The following is a 19,776-nucleotide window of genomic DNA, read 5'->3' on the forward strand; positions in this document are numbered from 1 at the left end:
TATTGTTGCAGTACAAGCGCGTGTTATAAAATGAAGGTGTTTCCACCACAGCTTGCTATTGTTGATTCCAGGAGCGGCCATGTTGGACCTCGAAACTGACTTTCAGGCCTCCCCGAGTGGGAAGTCCGGCTTTGAGGAGGATTCTGGGTGATTTTTTTTTTTTCCAACTGGAGAACTGCAATTTGTTATCTTTGACTACAAACGGAAAACACCATTAACATGCTCTGAGTTGTTCGGATTCCAGCAGCCATTGTTTGAGGCTACAAATTCTTATGTGTAGCTGCAATTTTTGAGTTAACTACTTTTTGAACGTACCGGTTAACGGTGTGTCTTATTTTCACATATTAGTATTTGCATGTAAATTTCTAAATGCTTATTCTTCAAAAAAAAATATAAATAAGTCTAAGCAATTTAAATATTTTGGCAGGTTTGCTGTTGTTTCATAATCTGCCAATGTAATGAGAGTAAATTGCTTCACAATGAATTCTTTTGTGAGGCACTGTGTGTTTTTGCTGTGTTAGTGCAACAGGAATGTCTCCCTGTCTGTTTATTGTTACATCCATGTTTTTTTTTTTTAAAGCAGATGGTGTGGATCATTCTAGGTGCTGCTCTCTCCAAACCTTTAAAGCTCTAAAGTGCCACAGAGTTGCTGGATAAGGCAAAGCGAAAACATTGTGCACGCATGCAAAAAAGGAGTGAGAGAGAGGAGATGGTCTACTCGCATAATTTCCAGCCTCAGTCTGTGTTACTCATGTGCTGCATGTGACCCCCGTCAAGGAAACCCCCCTAAGGGAAGCCATGTGTCAGCTAGGATATCTAGCTGTAGCACACTTAGGGATGTACACAGCTACTCATTCACACTGTAAGCCAGCGGAAATCAAGTCAAAACACAAGCTTCAAAGTGACAGAGTAGCCTGGGAAGGTTATTGCTTTCGAACGGCTGCTTTATCTTACACTCATCTTTTGTAGAAGAGGGCATAGAAAGAGATGCTTTACAAACATCAAGAGATTTTCCAGATGTTTATACGTACGATTTCTTTTTCTTCTAGCCTGCTTTTAATCCATCATAAGATGGATAGATTGGAGACAAAAACAAAACAAAAAAGCTGAGAAATTCAAGTCTGCTCAACAGCGCCCTCTAGAGGCACGGATAAATGTTCAGGTATTGGAAGCAGAACATTTTGTTCCCTTTTTTTTACATATGCAAATGCTTACTTCAATCTATGCAGGAAACATGTTTTCCATCAATGTTAATATTAGCAAGTATCTGTGGACATACTGAAGACTTTTCATCTAAAAGAGCTTTCCTTTGTCATAAAAAGGAAGGATTTTGTTTTTGACATCAACAGTGAAAATGTCCAATTTTATTTTTTAAATGCAGGTTTCAAATCAAACTCGATTATTGACCAATGTTTGATTGAAATGCTGCGCTGAAAGCTTCTGCCTGTTGAAGACAATGTTATGAAAGTTAAAATCTGCCCCGACTGGACCATTTAATGTCACAAAGTGGAATATAATATGATAAACTATGGGTTGCTATTATGTACAAATAAAAAGACATGAATCAAACTATATCAGACAGTAGGTATTAACATTTTTTTACCGTTAGTAATAGGTACTGATGACAGAACCACATGATTTATTTTAAAGATGAAGAAATACATTAATAAAATGATCAAAACAAGGATGTTTATTTATTTTATGCACTCGTCTGCACATATTAAATTTACTGAAATTTGTGGGACCTTTGAATCCCAAATGTTCCAGGTGTAAAAAAAATAACATAGCACTTTGCAGCCTGCTTAGTTGTTTGTGGTAAATGATTAAAAATAAGTTGGAGAAAGTAGCTGTGTTTGTGGGAAATAAATCTAATTCCAGCCTTTCAGGAAAATATGGCTTTGAGAACATAAAGATTCATCCCTAAAAGATGTTTTTTACTTTGTAACTGAAACAACCAGCGTCACGTTATATCAGTGCGATTTAATTGAAGTATTATCCATCTACTCTATCTGCTTCTTTTTATCATTTTGATACTTTTTGCAGCTTTGTAATTTGCTCCGAGTGAATAACTGTTGAAAAGATGGCATTTGATTTCTGAACTGGCCGTAAAAGAAAACCGTCTTACTATGACTAAACAGCACAGATCACAGATAGAAGCGTCCTAATCTCTGTTCGATTGATTAACTACATAGAGATCAGTTCACGCTAAAATATTTCTGTAGATACGTTTGGAATTAACATTTTATTTTAGGTCTTCTACATGCATTTAGAGAAAATTAAACCGTCTAAACCTACCACACCGCTTGAGTAGGCCGAGGAAATCAGTCCCAAACCCAAAACCTTTTATCAAGATGCTATGCTTTAAAAAAAAATAAAAATTGAGAGCTCTCACTTCCATCTGCCCCAAAATGAATGATGCTAAAAATTAAAGAGGAAGTCTCATTTAAAACTGTCGAGTGTAATATAGTGATGCAATTACAAGGAGCGTGGCTATAGAGGATGCATGCAGGAAACGGCCCTGAGAAGAAGCAGAAGGAGCGAGACGCCAGCAGATTTGGAAAATGAAGGACGTCAATCTGTGACAGAGCCGTCACAATTCATCACGATTAGATACAGTAGTTATATTTTTATTGATGGTGGGTGGAAAATTACAGCAAAACACATAGGTCTGTAAAAAATGTTGATGGTGACATCTCAGTGTAGCACTAAGCTGAACTGCAGAGCCTTAAAGGGGCAGTATTATATAAAATAGACTTTTTATAGCTTTATGATGTTATAATAATAATCTAAATATACTTGGAGTGTTGCCTTGATTCCTTCATGCATGTTTGAGGAATCTTTTATTCTCCCGTGGCAAACACTCAACTGTGAAAACGCCGAGGCGGAGCTAGCTCCGCCTTCAAGGATGAAGCTCCTCCTCCTCCTGCAGTTTCCAAGTGTCTGAACTTCCGCCTCACAGAGCAACCTGTGTTCCGGTTTTCCATTTTATTGTCCGGATGTGAAGGTTAAGGGGTTACGTCATGTTTGATATACATGCAGCATTTTTCTAACAACTGAAGTTAACACAATTACTTGATTGTGCTGTGAAATGGCACTATGTGCCTGGAAAAGATATCAAAACTTTCACATGATCTCATGTTACAGTCGTAAAAAAAAAAATCAATTTATTGAGACTTTATGTGACAAAACAGCACTAAGTTGTGTACAATTGTAAAAAGTTATAGGAAAATACATAATTTCAAGGAAAATGCTTTTTGAACATGTTTGTTTTCATCAAAAAGAGGATATTTAATGTCACTTGATGAACATTTCATTCCATTATTAGAAATCTATAACAGTTCCCACTCAGAAAAAAAATACTTTACTCATTGTAAAAGTCACCATAAAACAACAGCAGAAGCTACAAGACATTCAAATCAATTCTGACATTTCCAATTGTATATTTTCTCACAAGTTTCTGTCTTTTCAAGCTCTGCACGTTCTCCATGTGGCGCTGATGTGCCATCCAGGTTTATCAGCGAGTTCCTCTTCTTCATTGATTGGTGGAGAGACCCCACAGCGGTGCTCAGGCAGGGCTCTCATCTCCTCGTTTCAGCCTCGGGTGAGTTATTGACAGGACGCGCGTGATCTCCATGTTGAAACCGGATAAAAGTATCAGGCTTTACTGTTACGGCAAAGACTCCTCTGTCTGGTTTTTGGATTTCTTTAGTGATAAACAAAACAGAAAGAAGCAGGAAGACCAGATTTAAAATGTCTCCATCAGAGGCATGCACTGATAAGACACTAGGAGGTGCTATAGCACCTGCTGGTTTGTTCCTATGGACAAAAAAAGTGCCCTTCTTAAATTTTGACTATATCACAATATTTTCTGGTGGTATTGTGATAACGATACTACCAGTATCTACTAAATCAAATACAACCGTATGGCTGTGACTGTGTGTCGCACCAATTACAGCCCCACAAACACAAATGCTGCTTTTGAGAAACATTCCCCTTTGTAAGATGCTTCTTCAGGACACCCCTCACATAAAGAAGTGTCATTTCAATCAAGTTTACTTGCGTAGCACATTTCAGCAACAGAGCAGTTCAAAGCGCTTTCCATCATGAAAACACAAAAATAGAAATCCGTGAAAACATCGTACAGATTAGTAACAAACGTACCGTTTTGTCAAGTCCCATCATCAAAATCATCAATACACATCATGTATGTTGGTCAACGTTCCAGTGATTATGGGTAGAAAGCAACTCTGAGCAGGTGGGGGGTTTTTTAAGCCATGATTTAAAGGAACCGTGTTTCGGCTGTTTTGCAGTTTTCTGGAAGTTTGTTCCAAATTTCTGCTGCATAGAAGCTGAACGCAGTGCAACTTATCTGCGAACAGTAAGTGGGTTTAATCAGACTTTCACAATTATTGAAACTCTCATTGAACAAAGTGGGAAAAAATTTGAGCACCTGACCCCCAAGATATCTGTGCACGTCACTGGTCTTCATTCAACATCGACTTCAGATTTTCAGTCTCTACTACTTTTTTGTCGATGTTATTGGATGGATCCACGTATTTCCCTGTCCAGTCCACAGCCGAGCTTCGCAAAAAGTCTTTTGTGTTGTGAGCATAACTTGAGTTATGTCAGAAATACCTTTCCAGGGCGGCTCTGCAGCTTTCTAGAACACGAAGGGAATCAGAGCCTTCCTGCTTTTGGGATAGTCTTCAAACTTAGCGAGGTACCATCTGTGAGGCGAGATAAGAAAAGATTCTTTCAGGGCGAACGTACGCGAGAGCTCAACTCGGCGTGAGTGTTATTCTTACTTGTGGTGGGCCACAGCCCTGTTGGCGAGGACCACTGTGGTGAAGATGGAGAAGGCTGCACTGTGAGCCGAGCGGCCCGCCAGAGCGAAGCCGGCCCACTCAGTTATCTCTCCCAAGAAGTTGGCTCCGGACACGAACTCAAACATTCCTCCTGTTGAGGCCAGGAAGGAGAAAAGAGGAGAGGAGAGGAAACCATTGATGTGTTTGACGAAACAAAAAAACAACCGCCGCGGAATAAAAATATATATATATGTAAACAATATACAACTTTAATCAGGTCGCTGTTCTGGAAGACGTAGCTGGGTGGTTTGACATTTACAGCGGCTCTCTCATGATGTAAAGAGGCCGTTTTCCACCAATCATGTGAAAAATGTTTAGTGATGTAAATCAGTTGGACACCGCATTAATTTGAGGATATTTGGAAGTTTTACATACATTAATTCAACACTTTTTAAGTCATTTTAATGTCTCTATTTTAGATGCATAAATTTAAGACTTTTTAAGGACACCCTGTTTTTGAAAGATGCGAATAGAACAAAGAACGGGTTTGGACCAGCTGGGACGTGGTAGAAAAAAGAAAAATGACCGACTTAAGAAAAAGGAGTTAAGAAAAAACATTTTCACAAGGAAGCAATGATTAGACACGGTATAGTTAAATACAGTCTCATTTAAAATGATTCAAACTTCTGGATTGTCCTATCCGTTTTCATAGCCACAAACTTCGAGGATTCTGTTTAGGATTTTATGTGATCAACGCAAAGGAGAGTCCACACTTTTCAGATTTTATTTTCTGGCATTTGCAGGAAAGCGCATATGATTTTCCTTCCACTTCTCAGCTATGGACTATTTTGCATTGGTTTGTTGCATTAAATTACAAATAAACTGGATTGAAGTTTATGGTTTTAATGTGACAAGAAGGAAAACAAAGTAAATAGACTGTCCTTGACAGCTTCCAGTTAAACATAGCTTTGAGGAAAGTGCGACTCTAATCAGTCAGCCGTCTCCCTGCGTTTTACATGTTGAATATTGCTAAGCAATTTTTGTATAAGAAAATGCACAATTCTGGATAATATATATTTTTTATCTGCTATGTTTGTAATCTGCAAATAAAACTGGGCTCACTCAAGTGAACAAAGAAAGAAAGACATGGTTTGCTGATCAGCTTTAACACGTTGGACAGATTTTCACTGCCATTTTCGCAAACAACACAATGTACCAGCAGTTCTTGTTTCTTAGCAACATTTTGACTATCTCCAAAGAGAAAAAAAACTATAATGAGATATTATTCTTTTTTTTGATTGGATGTAATCAGCATTACAGGACAGAAAATAAAATACACACACTTATTCAAAAACATTTTCCATATAAATAAATCTTGTTTGGAGACAAAAACCTTACACAAGCTTTTGAAAAAAAAGAAAACTATCATTTCGGAAAAATATCCACCATCAGCCCCACAATTTAACTTCTGTTTTAAAGTAGAGAAAATCGATACACTTTCTTCTAAGGTCTGCGATATTTGCAGAAAATTATAAGAAAAAAAACAACAGTTTTCAACATAAAGCATATCTGCAAAATAATGTGACTCATATTTAGAGGCAAAAAACAGCTAACACCTGCATTTATTATTATAACTATTAGACACATGCATTTATTGTGTTTCTTAAAATAATTTTTAATTTACCATAGCAACTACAAATTCTTATTAATGTCTGAAAACCCTAAAAGTGTCTGAGTATTTATTTATACTATATTCTCTGCTGTCTGGCTGTTTACAGCATCAGTAAATTATGAATATGTGATGACTACGTTTACCTCTCGGAATCTTGTAGCTCGTCTCACCGGGTTTCCTCAGGTTCCTCAGGATGTGGTCAGAGTGGATGTTCACCAGCCAGCCGATCAGCCACAGAGCAGAACCTGAAGACGGACCCGAAGCTCTATGAGCAGATATGATCAATCGACGACCAACAGTAGGGCTGTACGGTTTTCCTTCAATGCTTTTCACGTGTCATCCACCACTGTGGGTTGCGAGGTTGGGCACAGAACGTCCTTGATCTTTAAAGGTCACTGTGACCAGTTTTGTTGATGACGCGAATGTTTCCTAGCCTCCCTTATCCCACCACTCCCTCAGGGAGACGCATCTGTGTTTAGATAGTTTCAGCCTTGCAGAATGTAAACAGTAGGAGATAGGGATATTCAGATGAGTTAATGATGACGGGAATGCAGGGCACATTCTTACAGAGTTCTAATTTTAAAAACCCACTTACTTTCTGCTTGGGTAATGCACACTACTTTGTGTCGGTCTATTTATCACATAAAACACATTCAAGTTGTAAGATGACAAAATGCAAAGACGTGCGAGTCACTAGCTGCATTTCCATTACTAATGTGTGCAAAAATTTGTCGATATTTTTGCTAATGTCAAAAAAACACAATTTCACTGTGTTTCTATTGAATTAAATTAGAATGAACTGTGAATAAGTTGGGGGGTTTTTATTGCTTGGTGTTCATTTTGCAGAAGAGCAACGGATTTGACACGTTCCAATGACACTCAGCGTTTTACGAACTTTGCAAAAATGGGAGAGTAAGCTCTACATTGCCGAAAAAAAAAAAGACATTTATTTTCACAATTTCAACTCGCGCAATTCTACCTTTAGTGGCCACTATGAAAGATCCGCTGATTGGACGGGGAACCCTCACCTGCGATGAAGCGTGGATGTGTAACCCAGTCTGCAGGATACTCTGCATAATGACTCAGGTACCGAACCTGCATGTAGCCATTGTATATGCAGAAGACAAAGGCCAGGGCGAATGAGGCGAATGGTGTTGCTTTGCCTCCTCGAATTAAAAATGGATAAATAAGAGTCCTGCAAAATATAACAAATAAACAACAACAATAATAATAATAATAAAACGTCAGATATTTTACAGACTTGCACATTTATATAAACACAGTTGCATACATTATTATTATTATTATTATTATTATTACCTATAGGTAATAATACAAGTACAAGTACATTTAATGTAAAGATTAAGTTCATGTAAAAGCTGCTTGTTACTTACCTTTGAACGTAGTGGCAGAGGAACATAGCAATGAGGAGCTGATTGGATAACAGTGACGTTTTAGAGGCAGATGTCCAAAACACCAAACACAGGGGCAACAACAAGGAGGGCAGCTCCTGGACGAACCAGGCAAACTTCACATTGACAGGAAACCCGTATTTGCTCGAAGCATATCTTCCGTATGGGACGTTTTGGAAAAGCAAACTAACGAATGTGCAGGCTGCCATGAGGTCCATGAAGTCTGCCATGCGGTCCAAAATGTACAGCTCCTGCTCCTCCGAGGAGAACAGCCGGGACAGGAAGACGTCCATTGCGAGGGGAAGGTGAACGATACCGGATCAGAAGGTGAGACACCGCTCTCGTTTCACAGGACATGAACTGGTTTGTGCTGTCACTCAGAAAGCGCAACGCCCGACTGAGCGCACGAGAGGGGCCGCCTCGAACCAATCACGTTTCGAGCCATATGACGTCAGATGTTGTTAGCCAATCACAAAACTCAGCTTTGCATCGACGTTACTCAACTAGAAAAGATGGTCCATATCATGTCATAAATATTCAATTATTTTTTGTTTAAATGCTACCTAAGCCTACAAACTATTTATGTTTCCATTAGCTTACTGTGATTTTATTGTTGCTGTGTACTTTTACAGCACTTTTAATACGAAAGCTCCAAGTTGTCCCTTGTGGATGAGCATGAATAATTAGCCAATCAGTCAGAAGTGTTTCTGAAAATCCCACCTATCAGAGCTACCTACAAGCCAGGGGCTTAGTTTCACAGGAGACGCAATACGTCAACGTGGTCACCATATTGTGAGGGGCAAGCTCGCTTCCAACAATCACAAAATATTTATTTCTACTACTACTACCGTACTACTAATAATAATAATAATACATTGAATTTGTTTAGCTTAGTTGTTGGTGTTGTTATTATTATTATCATTAAAATATTTATTATTATTATTATTATTATTATTATTATTATTATTATTATTATTATTATTATTATTATTATTATTAAGCTTTACCTAAAAAAAAAACCCTCGGGACACAGCGGACTTACTTATAAATATAGATACATTTCTTTAGGCATAAAAACGGCCCCACCGCCCCGGAGATGTGTCCTTTTACTTCTGGCAAATATTATGGCTACCTCTAATAGGTCCTGATTCACGTGCGTCACACAGCCAACACGTTCCGGTGATACCCAGCAGAGCAACACATCTCTCCCCAAAGGCTGCTGGTTGAAGATTTGCGTTGCCGAGTTTCAAGTCTCCTCGCGCCCTGACTTCCTCCACGTCGTTGCGAAGACTCTTGTCCAGAGTCGTCTGCTGCTCCAGCATGGGGAAAAGAAGCCGCCAGAGGCAGAAAAACCAGAGTGTCAGCAGAGACGACAGAGACAACGCTGTAAGAGAGAGTCGCACTCCCGCTGTAGCAAAACCCTGCTAGTGTGTTTGGTTCAGTCAGCCACGATTTGACGACGTTTAAAGTAAAGCTACGCCGCTTCTGTGAACGTCAGAAGCGACGTGTTATGGTTAGTCTGGTTAGCTAAACTTGCTGCAGGTTCTGAGCAGCAAAAGAGGAAAGTTTGCTTTATAGCTGCCATGTGTGTTGACAGTTTGTCACTGTAAACGTGGTTTCCTTCTTTAAGACCTACAGCTACAATGTCTCTTTTTTAATATCTACACGACACATTTCAGACAATAATTTAGTCTTTAACGACTTGCCAAGCAGTTTAAAGGAGGCTGGAAAGACAAATCTGACACGTTGAACTTCACTAATCAGATTTAATGCACATTTTTAAGCAGTGGCACTGAAAAACCCTCCCTGGTTTCATGAGGGCTTTTCCCACAGCTCATACACAGGCATCCGTGTTTTCCAGGGCTGGGGAGCAGGCTACGCGGACATCATCAAGGAGAACAAGCTGTTTGAGGACTACTACAAGGAACAAGGCCTGATCCCAGAGGGAGAGTTTGACCAGTTCATGGAGGCCATGAGGGAGCCGCTGCCCGCAACCATCCGCATCACCGGGTACAAGAGGTGAGCAGCATGAGGCCGAGGTCAGCTTCAGGTCAATTTCTTGCAACTTCCTGATTGATTTATTTTTTCTTCTTTTCTTCCCATGTTGCAGTCATGCTAAAGAGATCCTCCACTGTCTGAAGGAAAAGTACTTCAAAGATATTCAGGAGCTGGAAATCGACAGCCAGAGGATTGAAGCCCCGCAGCCTCTCAGCTGGTAAGTCTTTAGCCAAGCAGATTTAACTTGTAAAATCTGAAATAAACACAGATTTTACAGGTTGAATCTGCACTAAGTAATTAACGGATTACACGTAAAATTTATGTCCACCTGTGAAATCTATATTTATTACAGATTGAACCTTTATTTCTGAACCGCACAGTCTGTTTTTATTACAGATTCAGCGTGTAAAATCTGCGGTAAATAAAGTTTTTACAGATTAAACCTGTGATAAAGCTAAGCTCTTCTCTCCAGGTATCCCGATGAGCAGGCCTGGCACACCAACATGAGCAGGAAGCTCATCAGGAAGTCTCCCCTGCTGGAGAAGTTTCATCAGTTCCTGGTCAGCGAGACAGAATCTGTAAGTTGTTTTTTTTTTTTTTTTAGGGGGAGGTTTTGAGACTTTTTCTTCTTCTTCCCCATTAATTAAAACATTTCATCAAAGTCTGCATCATTTGAACACGCCTCAGTACTTTGCTTGATATTCCTTTGCAGGGTAACATCAGCAGACAGGAAGCTGTCAGCATGATCCCTCCTCTGCTGCTGAAAATCGAGTCCCACCACAAGGTAGACAAACATCCGTTTCTAATTTTGAAATTTTTTTTTTCCCCTCGTTTTCATCCACGCTGAAGTTACTCGCAGCCGCATTTCTAAACGCCGACTCGCTTCTCCGGTGCAGATCCTGGACATGTGCGCCGCTCCCGGTTCGAAGACGGCCCAGCTGATCGAGATGCTTCACTCCGACATGGACGTGCCGTTTCCTGGTGAACGCAGTTGTAAATAAAAAAATCAGTTCCCGCTATATGTTGTAACGAGCGTTTAAACCCCCGTCTCTGCTGCTCAGAGGGCTTTGTGATTGCCAATGACGTGGACAACAAGCGCTGCTACCTGCTGGTGCACCAGGCCAAGCGCCTCAACAGTCCGTGCATCATGGTGGTGAACCACGACGCCTCCTGCATCCCCACGCTGCAGATCGACTCCGACGGCGGGAAGGACGTCCTGTTCTACGACCGGGTCCTGTGTGACGTTCCCTGCAGGTCAGAGGGCGCATCTGGCTGGAGGTTTAGGCGTTTTATGACAAGCTGTAAACTGTGGACAATATTTGGGGTTTTTGTATAAACATGGGAGACACGACAAGATAAGAAAAGACAAAATAGGTTTGCACACATTCAGCACCCACATTTGCATCAGTGCTTTGTGTCCTGACTTCACTTGAGCGATCTGCCGTCGCATGGACTTGTGTTGTGTTCAGCTTTGGGTTATTTGTTGAATCCAAAAAGTCACCATCTTTGAGAATAATTTGGTCATTCAATTACAACCTACTTTTTCCTTTTCCCACTAGCTGAAACAGGAAAAGGAATCTTGAAAACTTGTTCCCATTAGATCAGTAGTCCCCAACCTTTTCATTATCACGTATATCGACAGCGTTCTGTGCACATTTATAATGCAAGTGCAGCTAATACGGTTTTCGCTAAGTGTTAAACTCAGAAAAGTGTTTTAAAAATGACTTATCTGTTCCAGAAACCACTCTAAGGCAGGGTCACAATGAAGTTTGGTCTTCAGGATCAATAAGTAGGTGATGTTTGTGTTAATGGAGACGAGGCTCTTTCTCCATTTAGGTATTTCCAAAGTGATTTTTTTATTTTTATTCTTCTTCTTGATATATATATTTTTTAAGATATGTAAAATCCTTTAGCCAAAACCAAACTGCAGCAGTTTGCAAAGCTGTCAGAGTTTGGTCGGCTCCAGACCGGAGCCAAGAGAGACGCTGCCAAACTCAACAAGGGCAGGAACCAAACCACACAGGAACTCATCCGTCTGCTGAAACCCAAACTGTCTGGAGGTTTCGGTTCCACAGGTTCTGACTGGTTCTGCCCTGTGTTCCGCAGCGGAGACGGAACCATGAGGAAGAACATAGACGTGTGGAAGAAATGGACGACCAGCAACAGTCTGCACCTCCACGGGTGAGTCGGGCGTTTCCTCAAGGAAGACAAAGCTGACGTAGGAGAGGAAAGACCCGTTGCTGTGGCACTGATTTCCAAAGTCGGCACCAGTGCGTTACCCGTTTGTGTGTGTTTTGTAGGTTGCAGCTGCGCATTGCGGTGCGTGGCGTTGAGCAGCTGGCCGTAGGGGGGAGGATGGTGTACTCCACCTGTTCGCTCAACCCGATAGAGGACGAAGCCGTCATAGCGGCACTGCTGGAGAAAAGTGAAGGTAACGGACACTTTTCACGTGTTTAGAGAAGTTTTTATAGTTTATTAACCCTAAAAAGAGACAAAAAAAGAATCAAACCTGAAACTTCTCGACCCGTCCACATGGTGGCAGGAGCGCTGGAGCTGGCTGACGCGTCCGCCGACCTGCCAGGACTCAAGTGGATGCCCGGGGTCACTTCCTGGAAGGTACTGCAACGTTTATCTTTATTATTTTTTATTTATTTAAGAATATAGCATTCGGGTGTGCTGTGGTGGGGCAGGCGATAAGCACAACCCACATCGACGAGGCCGTCGCAGGTTCAATTTCCAGGCTGGTGACCTTTGCTGCGCGTCTTCCCTCTGTCTCTTCACATACTTTCCTGTCATAGCACTTTCAAATAAAGACCAATTGAGCCAAAACCAAAAATAACAATTCAGAATTCAAAGTTAAGGAATGAACTCGGTCTTGTTTTTGTTCTGCAGCTGATGACCAAGGAGGGCCAGTGGTTCTCCGATTGGTCCGAGGTTCCGAGCAGCCGCCACACTCAGATCCGTCCAACGATGTTCCCACCCAAAGACCCGGAGAAGCTGGCCGGCTTGCACCTGGAGCGATGGTACCAGTTCACACACACGCTTGCGTACGGTTCACTGGAACAAAACCAGAAAGATTCTGGTCCGTGTTTTGCTGCAGCCAGTTGCAAAGCGTCAGCCTTCCGCTACATGCTGCCAAACGCTTTGAAACGCAATCTGATAAAACTTTAGATTCTTTAATTAGAGGACAAGTGTTCTCTGGCTGCAATCGAGCAAAGTTCCTTAAGAACTATTTATTACAGCCTTTTTGGGCGACGGCACACGGGAACTGCTTTTAACGATATATTCAAATTTATTGACGCTCTCACTGAACAAACGGTGGATAAAATCTCAAAAACAAGGTCAGGTTTCTGTTTTGTTTGTAAGCATTAATTGGAATTCTTTATGCATCTAAATCAGAAAACGATTAAAGTAGAACCTCCATCCAATCTGTCTGTTGACAAGACAGTTGTGCATGATGCATTCAGGTACAGCTGGGATGCAGGGCTGTCTAAGCATAAAAAGAAGAAAAAAAACTAACTCCAAAGTGGCGTAAACATGTTTTGTTCACAAATACTGAGACGGCGTTGCTCTAAGAACTGACTGTTTTCGAGCAGATATATTGTTGTGTAACCTCTCGTTTTACCATATCAAAAAAATCTAATTATTTTCAGATTGGAACAACTTATCGAGCCTTGCTTCTTTTGTTTTCTTTGGGTTTTTTTATTACATTAATCCTGGAGCAAATGTATTGCTTTACAAATCCATCTTGTAGACTGATCAGTTTTAGACCACTAGAGGGAGCTGTTGCCTCACATTTTCAAAGCCTCTTTTGTCCCACCGATTTAACGACGTCGTGGCTTTCTGCCAGCAGGCGGCGCTCTAACAGTGACAGCTGAGATTGATGTTTCCATGTTTTATTGTCAGCATGAGGATTCTGCCTCATCACCAGAACACCGGGGGCTTCTTTGTGGCCGTGCTGGTGAAGAAAGCCCCCATGCCGTGGAACAAAAGGCAACCCAAGGTGCTTCCGACAAACATCCGCCGATCCTAAACAAAACCCCGCAAATAAACACACGACAACTTCATAACACGCCCGCTAACCTCAGCCAGGTTTCCTTTCTGTTCTTTTTTTTTCTGTCTTTTTCTTCTTCTTCTTCTTGCCTCGCCTGCAGCTGAGGAAGAGCGCTCCGACCCAAACCGGAGGCTCGCCGGCAGCAGACGTCCCCTGTCTTCTCCCCGAAGGCTCGGCGGAGGAGACGGAGGACGGCGGCCCAGGAGGGAGAGGAGACGGGGAGACGGAAACCGCAGGGGCTCCGCTGGCTCAGGAGGCTGCTGGTGCACAAGATGCTGTGTGTGGGTGAGTTCTGTTTAGCCAATAACCAAGAGAGACGCGTCCAGTCCCACCGAAAAACAAACCCGAATTTAATTCATTAATTCATTAATTTTTTTTCTTTCAGCAATTACAAACTATTTGTATAAACTTGGTGTCGAAATAAAGCTAAAATCTGGGCGGATCAGAAATGCTTTCTTCACCAGCACTAAATTTTCTCTAAAATTTAGTTTTAGAGAAAATGGATGGAATATAAAATCACTTTTCTTTTTTTTTGTCATTATATAGAATATAAATCTTTTAGAACTATTCTAAATATAGCTACACTCTATTGGAAACCATAGATCCACATTATCTATGCAAAGATTGATACAACTGATGTAAAATGAATGTAAAAAATAAAAATAAACCTTGGCATTTTGCCCTATTCATAGGTTCGCAACATCTACAAAACTGGGGATTTTCTTCTGTTTTTACTTACTTAACCTATATTCACATGCCTGAAATGGCCTACCTTTGATTTTTTTTCTCTATTTTCCACATTTATATACACCCACTTCTAAGAAAACAATAAGAAATTGTTAAATCCAAGTGTAATTGAAATTTAACAATTGCAAAGAAATGTAGCCGCGTTTTTTCTAAGAACTAAAACTGCCTAAATATATACCAGAACTCCCTACAATGTTTTTTTTTATTTGATTTTGGCATTACTAGCACTCCCTATAAAGTCTTTTTGATACATTTTTGTGGCACAAGCAGAGCTCCCTACAATGTTTTTGACACTTTTTTTGCTCCACCGAACATCTTTTTGATGAAGACAGACTTCTGGTCACTGATGTCTGTCCTGCAGCTTCTGTTGATTGATTAACAAGCTTCATGAATTTGATATGAGTGAATATTAGAACAATAATCTTTGTGCCTCTCAGACCTCCACCATCTAAAAAGATGAGGGTGTTTGGCTATAAAGAAGACCCGTTTGTGTTCCTGACTGAAGACGACCCAGTCTTCACCACCATACAGTGAGCAACTCTTTGGATTCTGGGTAGAAATGCTTTCAGCATGTCGGTAAAACTTGCTGACCCCCCTCTGGTGTCCCTCAGATCGTTCTACGATCTGTCTCCCGACTTCCCCAAGCTCAACGTCCTCACCAGGACGCACGAGGGCAAGAAGAGACACCTGTACATGGTGTCCAAAGAGCTACGCAACGTTCTGCTCAACAACGGCGAGCGCATGAAGGTGTGTTTTCTTTCTCTCCTTCTCTGCTCCCTCCTCCAGGCAGCTGTGTCTTTAGCTTCTTTTTTTTTTTTTTTTTGTCTGCATAAGTTGAGTTATGTTGCGATGAGGGGGACATTAAAGCCTGATGCATAAGCGGCTCATTCCGGGAGAAAAATATATCTGGTATTGATCCAAACTGAAGTGCATTAAGCTGTTTTATCGCAGCGATGCGTCACTTTGGCCTTTTGCTCAGTGTGTGTGTCGCTCTGGGTTTGTGTGCGTGTGTGTCGTTGTCACTAAAGCAGCACAAACAGATGGGACCCTCTTCCATCCCAAATCCCTCTGGCTCTCTACCCTGCAACACCTGCTCAGGTCGGTGTGTGTTTTGCAGACGAGGACATATTCAGAGAGAGAGAGAGAGAGAGAACTCCTCACTATTCATATTATGACGATGCTTTTTTTTTTCATGAGCATCCTACATACTTCTTAGTAGCTCTGAGGTTGGTTTGTATGTAGCAGAAAAAATATCAAGAAAAAGTTTGTATTGTTTTTCTTTTTCCAATTAATCTTTGTCTTTCATTTTCTGTTTTTTTTTCTGTTCATTTTTCAGTCGACGTCTTTGTTCATTTCTCCGATCCGTTCACGTCCGTCTTCCTGCTTTTTTCCGCCATTGAAGTTTAAATCCCGCTGTTAGTTTGCACGATCACAGGGCGCCCTCCACTGCCACAACAACACACACCCGTTTACTTGTGGTTCTGATCTCTTGTAGAATAAACGACTCGTCTTGTTGCGTAATCCTTTCGTCCAACACGTCCGTGGTGGTTTCATGTCGGCCTCAGGCGTCTTCGTTTTGCTTTTCTTCTCAGGTCATTAACACCGGGGTGAAGGTGTGGTCTCGCAACAGCGACGGAGAGGAGTTTGGCTGTCCCTTCAGGCTGGCTCAGGAGGTAAACACACACACACACACACACAGAGAGTGCTTTTTATAGAGGCCGGTCTTTGGCAAGTTACAATTAGCCTCATCAAATCTCCACAGTGACCCACCAACGTTTTCATAGAACGTTCAACTTTTTCCGGAGTGGAAATGATGCGTTGATTTGAGTCCAAATCAGAATCTTTCCAGAAAACTGAACCCGCATTCATGTGTGTTATGTCTAAATACGGTTCACTCGGCTGGTAAAGGTGCTTGAAATGTCAAAAAAAGCTTAAACTTGATTTAGGTCTTTTTAAGGTTTGGAAAGTGCTTGATTTCTTTATCAAGTCCTGGAAACTATACAGTTTTGTAATAAAGCACAACATTCGCTTTGCACTGGCGCTACGTGAACTTTGGGTAACGGTGATGGCTGATGTCACACAGCAGTGATTGGAACTGCAATGTCTTAATGACAAAGTAAAAACTGCAGCTCTGGTTGTTTCAAATAGTTAACTTGCAGTTTTTCCACATTTAAAGAATAAAAACTTATGATAGTCGTGTTTTCTATTGCTGGCCAGATCACTTTCACTAAATTTTGAGCTAAATTCTCAAGCTTCTCTTCTGGTTTAGTGCTGAATTAGGTCATATAGTCAGATATTTCAGCATTCATTTAGATTTGGAAAATGACCTTGAATGCCGCCTTAGAATCAAACCAAAATGTTCAGACCGTCTCATTCTTGTCGCTCTTCTTTAGAGTGTGCTAAAATTTGAACAGTTGAATGAATTTCTTCACAACCTCTGAGAGAGAGACTTTTCAAACCATAACATTTTGTTCCAAGCATGAAGTTTTGCTTTGGCGTACAGTGGCCGAACCCTGACTTCACTATCCGCCTCTTATCTTTGACCTTCTCAGGGTATCTACACCCTCCAGCCGTACATTCGCTCCAGGATAATCGGAGTGAGCGTGGAGGACATCAAAGTGCTGCTGACGCAGGAGAACCCCTTCCTCAGCAAGCTGGAGGACGACGCGCACGCTCAGGCCAAGCAAATGGGTACGCCCTGCCAAGTTCACGCCGTACCGAGCTGCTTTTAAAACACAACGTGTTCGTCTTCCGTCCTCCACACACACACACACAAAAAGTACAAAGAAACGCTGACGCGGCATAAGTTATTCATCTGCTCCTCTGGTTGTAATTACAAGTAGCGAGTCTGGTTCAAACTCCTCACTGCAGGTATAGAAATAGACTCTGAAATGATCCTCTGTCGCTTTGTGGGCATTAATCATCATCAAGGTAACCGTCTTTCTCCGCAGGAATGGGCAGCATCGTGTTGAAGTACGTCCCAAACCCGAAGTAAGCCGCCTAAGTCTTCGTCTTGCAAAACTCTCTCAAAGCGAAGTCGTGGTTTGTGACGCTCATGCTCCCTCCGCCCCCCCCTTCCACCCCCTTTTCTGTTGCACAGCGACCCCTCCGAGCCGCAGTGTCCCATCCAGCTGTGCGGCTGGAGGGGGAAGACGTCCATCCGAGCCTTCGTCCCCCGCAACGAGCGCTTCCACTACCTGCGCCTGCTGGGCGTGGAGGTGTTCAGAGACAAGCAGGGCCTGGGGCAGAAGAGCAGGGACGGAGCCAAGGCGGCGGCGGCAGCGGAAAAACAGGGAGAGTTGGGGAACGGTGACGAAAACGGATCACTGGAACCGAAGACTGAGGAGGGGAACAAGGAGCAGCAGCAGCTAAAAGACACGCAGGGCGCCGTGGCGGACTGAGGACGATCAGAGCTCCACGTGTCCAACAGAGCGTAACCACAAGACCAGCGTCCTCTGTTATGAACTCCTTTGAGAGGTTTTATTTCAGCTCCACTTCAGGAGTCATATTTTTAGTTCAATGACTTGTATTATTATTATTACTATTATTGTTATTTTACAGAACATAATTTGCTGATAAAGTGGCTGTGTTGGTTTTTTTTCCTCCCCCTTCTTCTACTTTGGAAAACCACCAACTAATGTAATGAAAGTTGATTAAAAATGCTGATATGGTTTTAATTGTTTACTTTACTGATGGATAGATGAACAACCGTCGTCACAAGACACATGAAGATGTCCCCAATTCTACCCACTGTGGACACACCTAACGTGTCCACGTGTCCTGACCCCTCCTGTTGAATCGTCTCAAGGTTGTTCAACTTCCTCAGTGCAGATAAAAGGGGAACAAATAAGAACTTTCAGCATCTTTGCCGCATCTTGTCGGCGGTTTCCACGGCGTCAGTGTCCTGCTCTTGTTTATGAGCCCGTCCCACTGCCATGACAACAGCCGTCATGACAACCGGCTCCCTCAACCTCTGTGTGGCGACAGGAGAGAACGGGAGGACGGACAGACCACAGAGAGCATCCTGTACTCTTTCACTCTCTCTCTCTCTCTTTCTCTGTTTGTTTTCCTCATTTATCTGGTTTTTCTGCGGTCAGCCTGGTGTTCGCTTTGTCCGTCTGACGTGTGAAAGTGTGGCTCTGGTGATTCAGGAGAGCAGCCGTCATGTGGAGAACCTGAGAACAGGAGAGTCTTCACCCAGTGGTGAACCACAGGTCACAGCAAGGGAGCTGTGACCTGATGACCAAATCTCACAAAGAAATGCAAAGTAACCTGCGTGTTTTGTGGTTCCGTCAACCTCACAGGCTGAATCTGAAAGACGTGAGCAAATTTTTTGTGGAACCTCACTGCAGTCAAAGCTGTGAGTCTGAACCGTCATTCAAAGCCAGCAACTTTTATAACAGCGCCCCCATGAGGAAGGATGAATGAACTGATTATTGGCTTGGTGAAGTTGGCTGAATGCCTGCAGTTACTTTTTTTTTTTTTTTTTTCTTCGCGTCGTGAGGAAAATCCCTGTTCTAAACAGTTTTGCCGGAGCATTCCATGTTTTCGGATCTTTGTCCTAAAACATTTGAGAGATGAAACTCCAGCCCCTAGTCAAGTCTGTTGTGGCCTCTAACTTGCTTTCTGCACTCGACTCTTATTCTTTCCGAAGGGAAAAACGATCCATCTCGCCGCCAAAACCATGTTTCAGTGCGTTGAGCCTGATGTGCAGGGTTCGGTTTTCTGAAGCCTTTGCATGTCGAGGCTCAGTTTTGATCTCGTCTGACAGGCCAGATGTTGAGAGGTGAAACATCTGCCCCAGACTGAGGCCTTCAGTGACCCCGTCAACCTCCACGAGCCTCTCTGTCCCCCACAGCGTCATGCCTGGTAGGGTGATGAACACACAGATCCTATTCCGCTCTCCTATCAAACATCGGTGTTTGTGGTCCCAACACACACGACAGCTGTGTTTGCGCTGACCGTACGATTCTGCAGTTTGACATTTTCGGGAAGTAACTCGCTCAACAAGTTTCGAAAAAGTCATTTTTTGGTAAACAGTTTTGAATCAGGTGGGAGTCGTTTGTTTCTTGGCTGTATCAAAATTGG

General features: G+C 42.2%; 2 protein-coding genes across 2 annotated transcripts; one reads left to right on the forward strand and one right to left on the reverse strand.

Moving 5' to 3' along the window:
- Positions 1 to 3,263: 3,263 nt before the first annotated feature.
- On the reverse strand, positions 3,264 to 8,293 carry srd5a1 (steroid-5-alpha-reductase, alpha polypeptide 1 (3-oxo-5 alpha-steroid delta 4-dehydrogenase alpha 1)). Its single transcript, XM_055055856.1, has 5 exons — positions 7,872 to 8,293; positions 7,506 to 7,672; positions 6,621 to 6,722; positions 4,806 to 4,956; positions 3,264 to 4,727 (listed from the first exon to the last, which is right to left on the reverse strand). The coding sequence occupies exons 1-5, from the start codon at positions 8,180 to 8,182 to the stop codon at positions 4,661 to 4,663; spliced, it is 798 nt and encodes a 265-aa protein (XP_054911831.1). The 5' UTR covers positions 8,183 to 8,293; the 3' UTR covers positions 3,264 to 4,660.
- A 759-nt stretch (positions 8,294 to 9,052) lies between these two features.
- nsun2 (NOP2/Sun RNA methyltransferase 2) lies at positions 9,053 to 18,365 on the forward strand. Its single transcript, XM_055056044.1, has 19 exons — positions 9,053 to 9,275; positions 9,751 to 9,908; positions 10,000 to 10,104; positions 10,360 to 10,465; positions 10,600 to 10,671; positions 10,784 to 10,868; positions 10,949 to 11,141; positions 11,994 to 12,068; positions 12,188 to 12,318; positions 12,430 to 12,503; positions 12,780 to 12,910; positions 13,794 to 13,890; positions 14,042 to 14,226; positions 15,126 to 15,218; positions 15,300 to 15,435; positions 16,281 to 16,361; positions 17,241 to 17,379; positions 17,640 to 17,679; positions 17,789 to 18,365. The coding sequence occupies exons 1-19, from the start codon at positions 9,210 to 9,212 to the stop codon at positions 18,087 to 18,089; spliced, it is 2,268 nt and encodes a 755-aa protein (XP_054912019.1). The 5' UTR covers positions 9,053 to 9,209; the 3' UTR covers positions 18,090 to 18,365.
- The last annotated feature ends 1,411 nt before the right edge of the window (positions 18,366 to 19,776 follow it).

Source organism: Poeciliopsis prolifica, unplaced genomic scaffold (genome assembly GCF_027474105.1).
Source record: "Poeciliopsis prolifica strain line A6 unplaced genomic scaffold, Auburn_PproV2 SCAFFOLD043, whole genome shotgun sequence".
Taxonomy (NCBI): Eukaryota; Metazoa; Chordata; class Actinopteri; order Cyprinodontiformes; family Poeciliidae; genus Poeciliopsis; species Poeciliopsis prolifica.

What these genes read in the sequence shown, in the direction of transcription:
- srd5a1 (XM_055055856.1), bottom strand. Translation starts at nt 8,182, where the DNA reads ATGGACGTCTTCCTGTCCCGGCTGTTCTCCTCGGAGGAGCAGGAGCTG. An exon ending in CTCTGCCACTACGTTCAAAG is followed by an intron (nt 7,673 to 7,871) that starts GTAAGTAACAAG and finishes TATATTTTGCAG; the next exon opens with GACTCTTATTTATCCATTTT. An exon ending in AGGGCTGTGGCCCACCACAA is followed by an intron (nt 4,728 to 4,805) that starts GTAAGAATAACA and finishes CTCGCCTCACAG; the next exon opens with ATGGTACCTCGCTAAGTTTG.
- nsun2 (XM_055056044.1), top strand. Translation starts at nt 9,210, where the DNA reads ATGGGGAAAAGAAGCCGCCAGAGGCAGAAAAACCAGAGTGTCAGCAGA. An exon ending in CATGGACGTGCCGTTTCCTG is followed by an intron (nt 10,869 to 10,948) that starts GTGAACGCAGTT and finishes TCTGCTGCTCAG; the next exon opens with AGGGCTTTGTGATTGCCAAT. An exon ending in AACAGTCTGCACCTCCACGG is followed by an intron (nt 12,069 to 12,187) that starts GTGAGTCGGGCG and finishes TGTGTTTTGTAG; the next exon opens with GTTGCAGCTGCGCATTGCGG.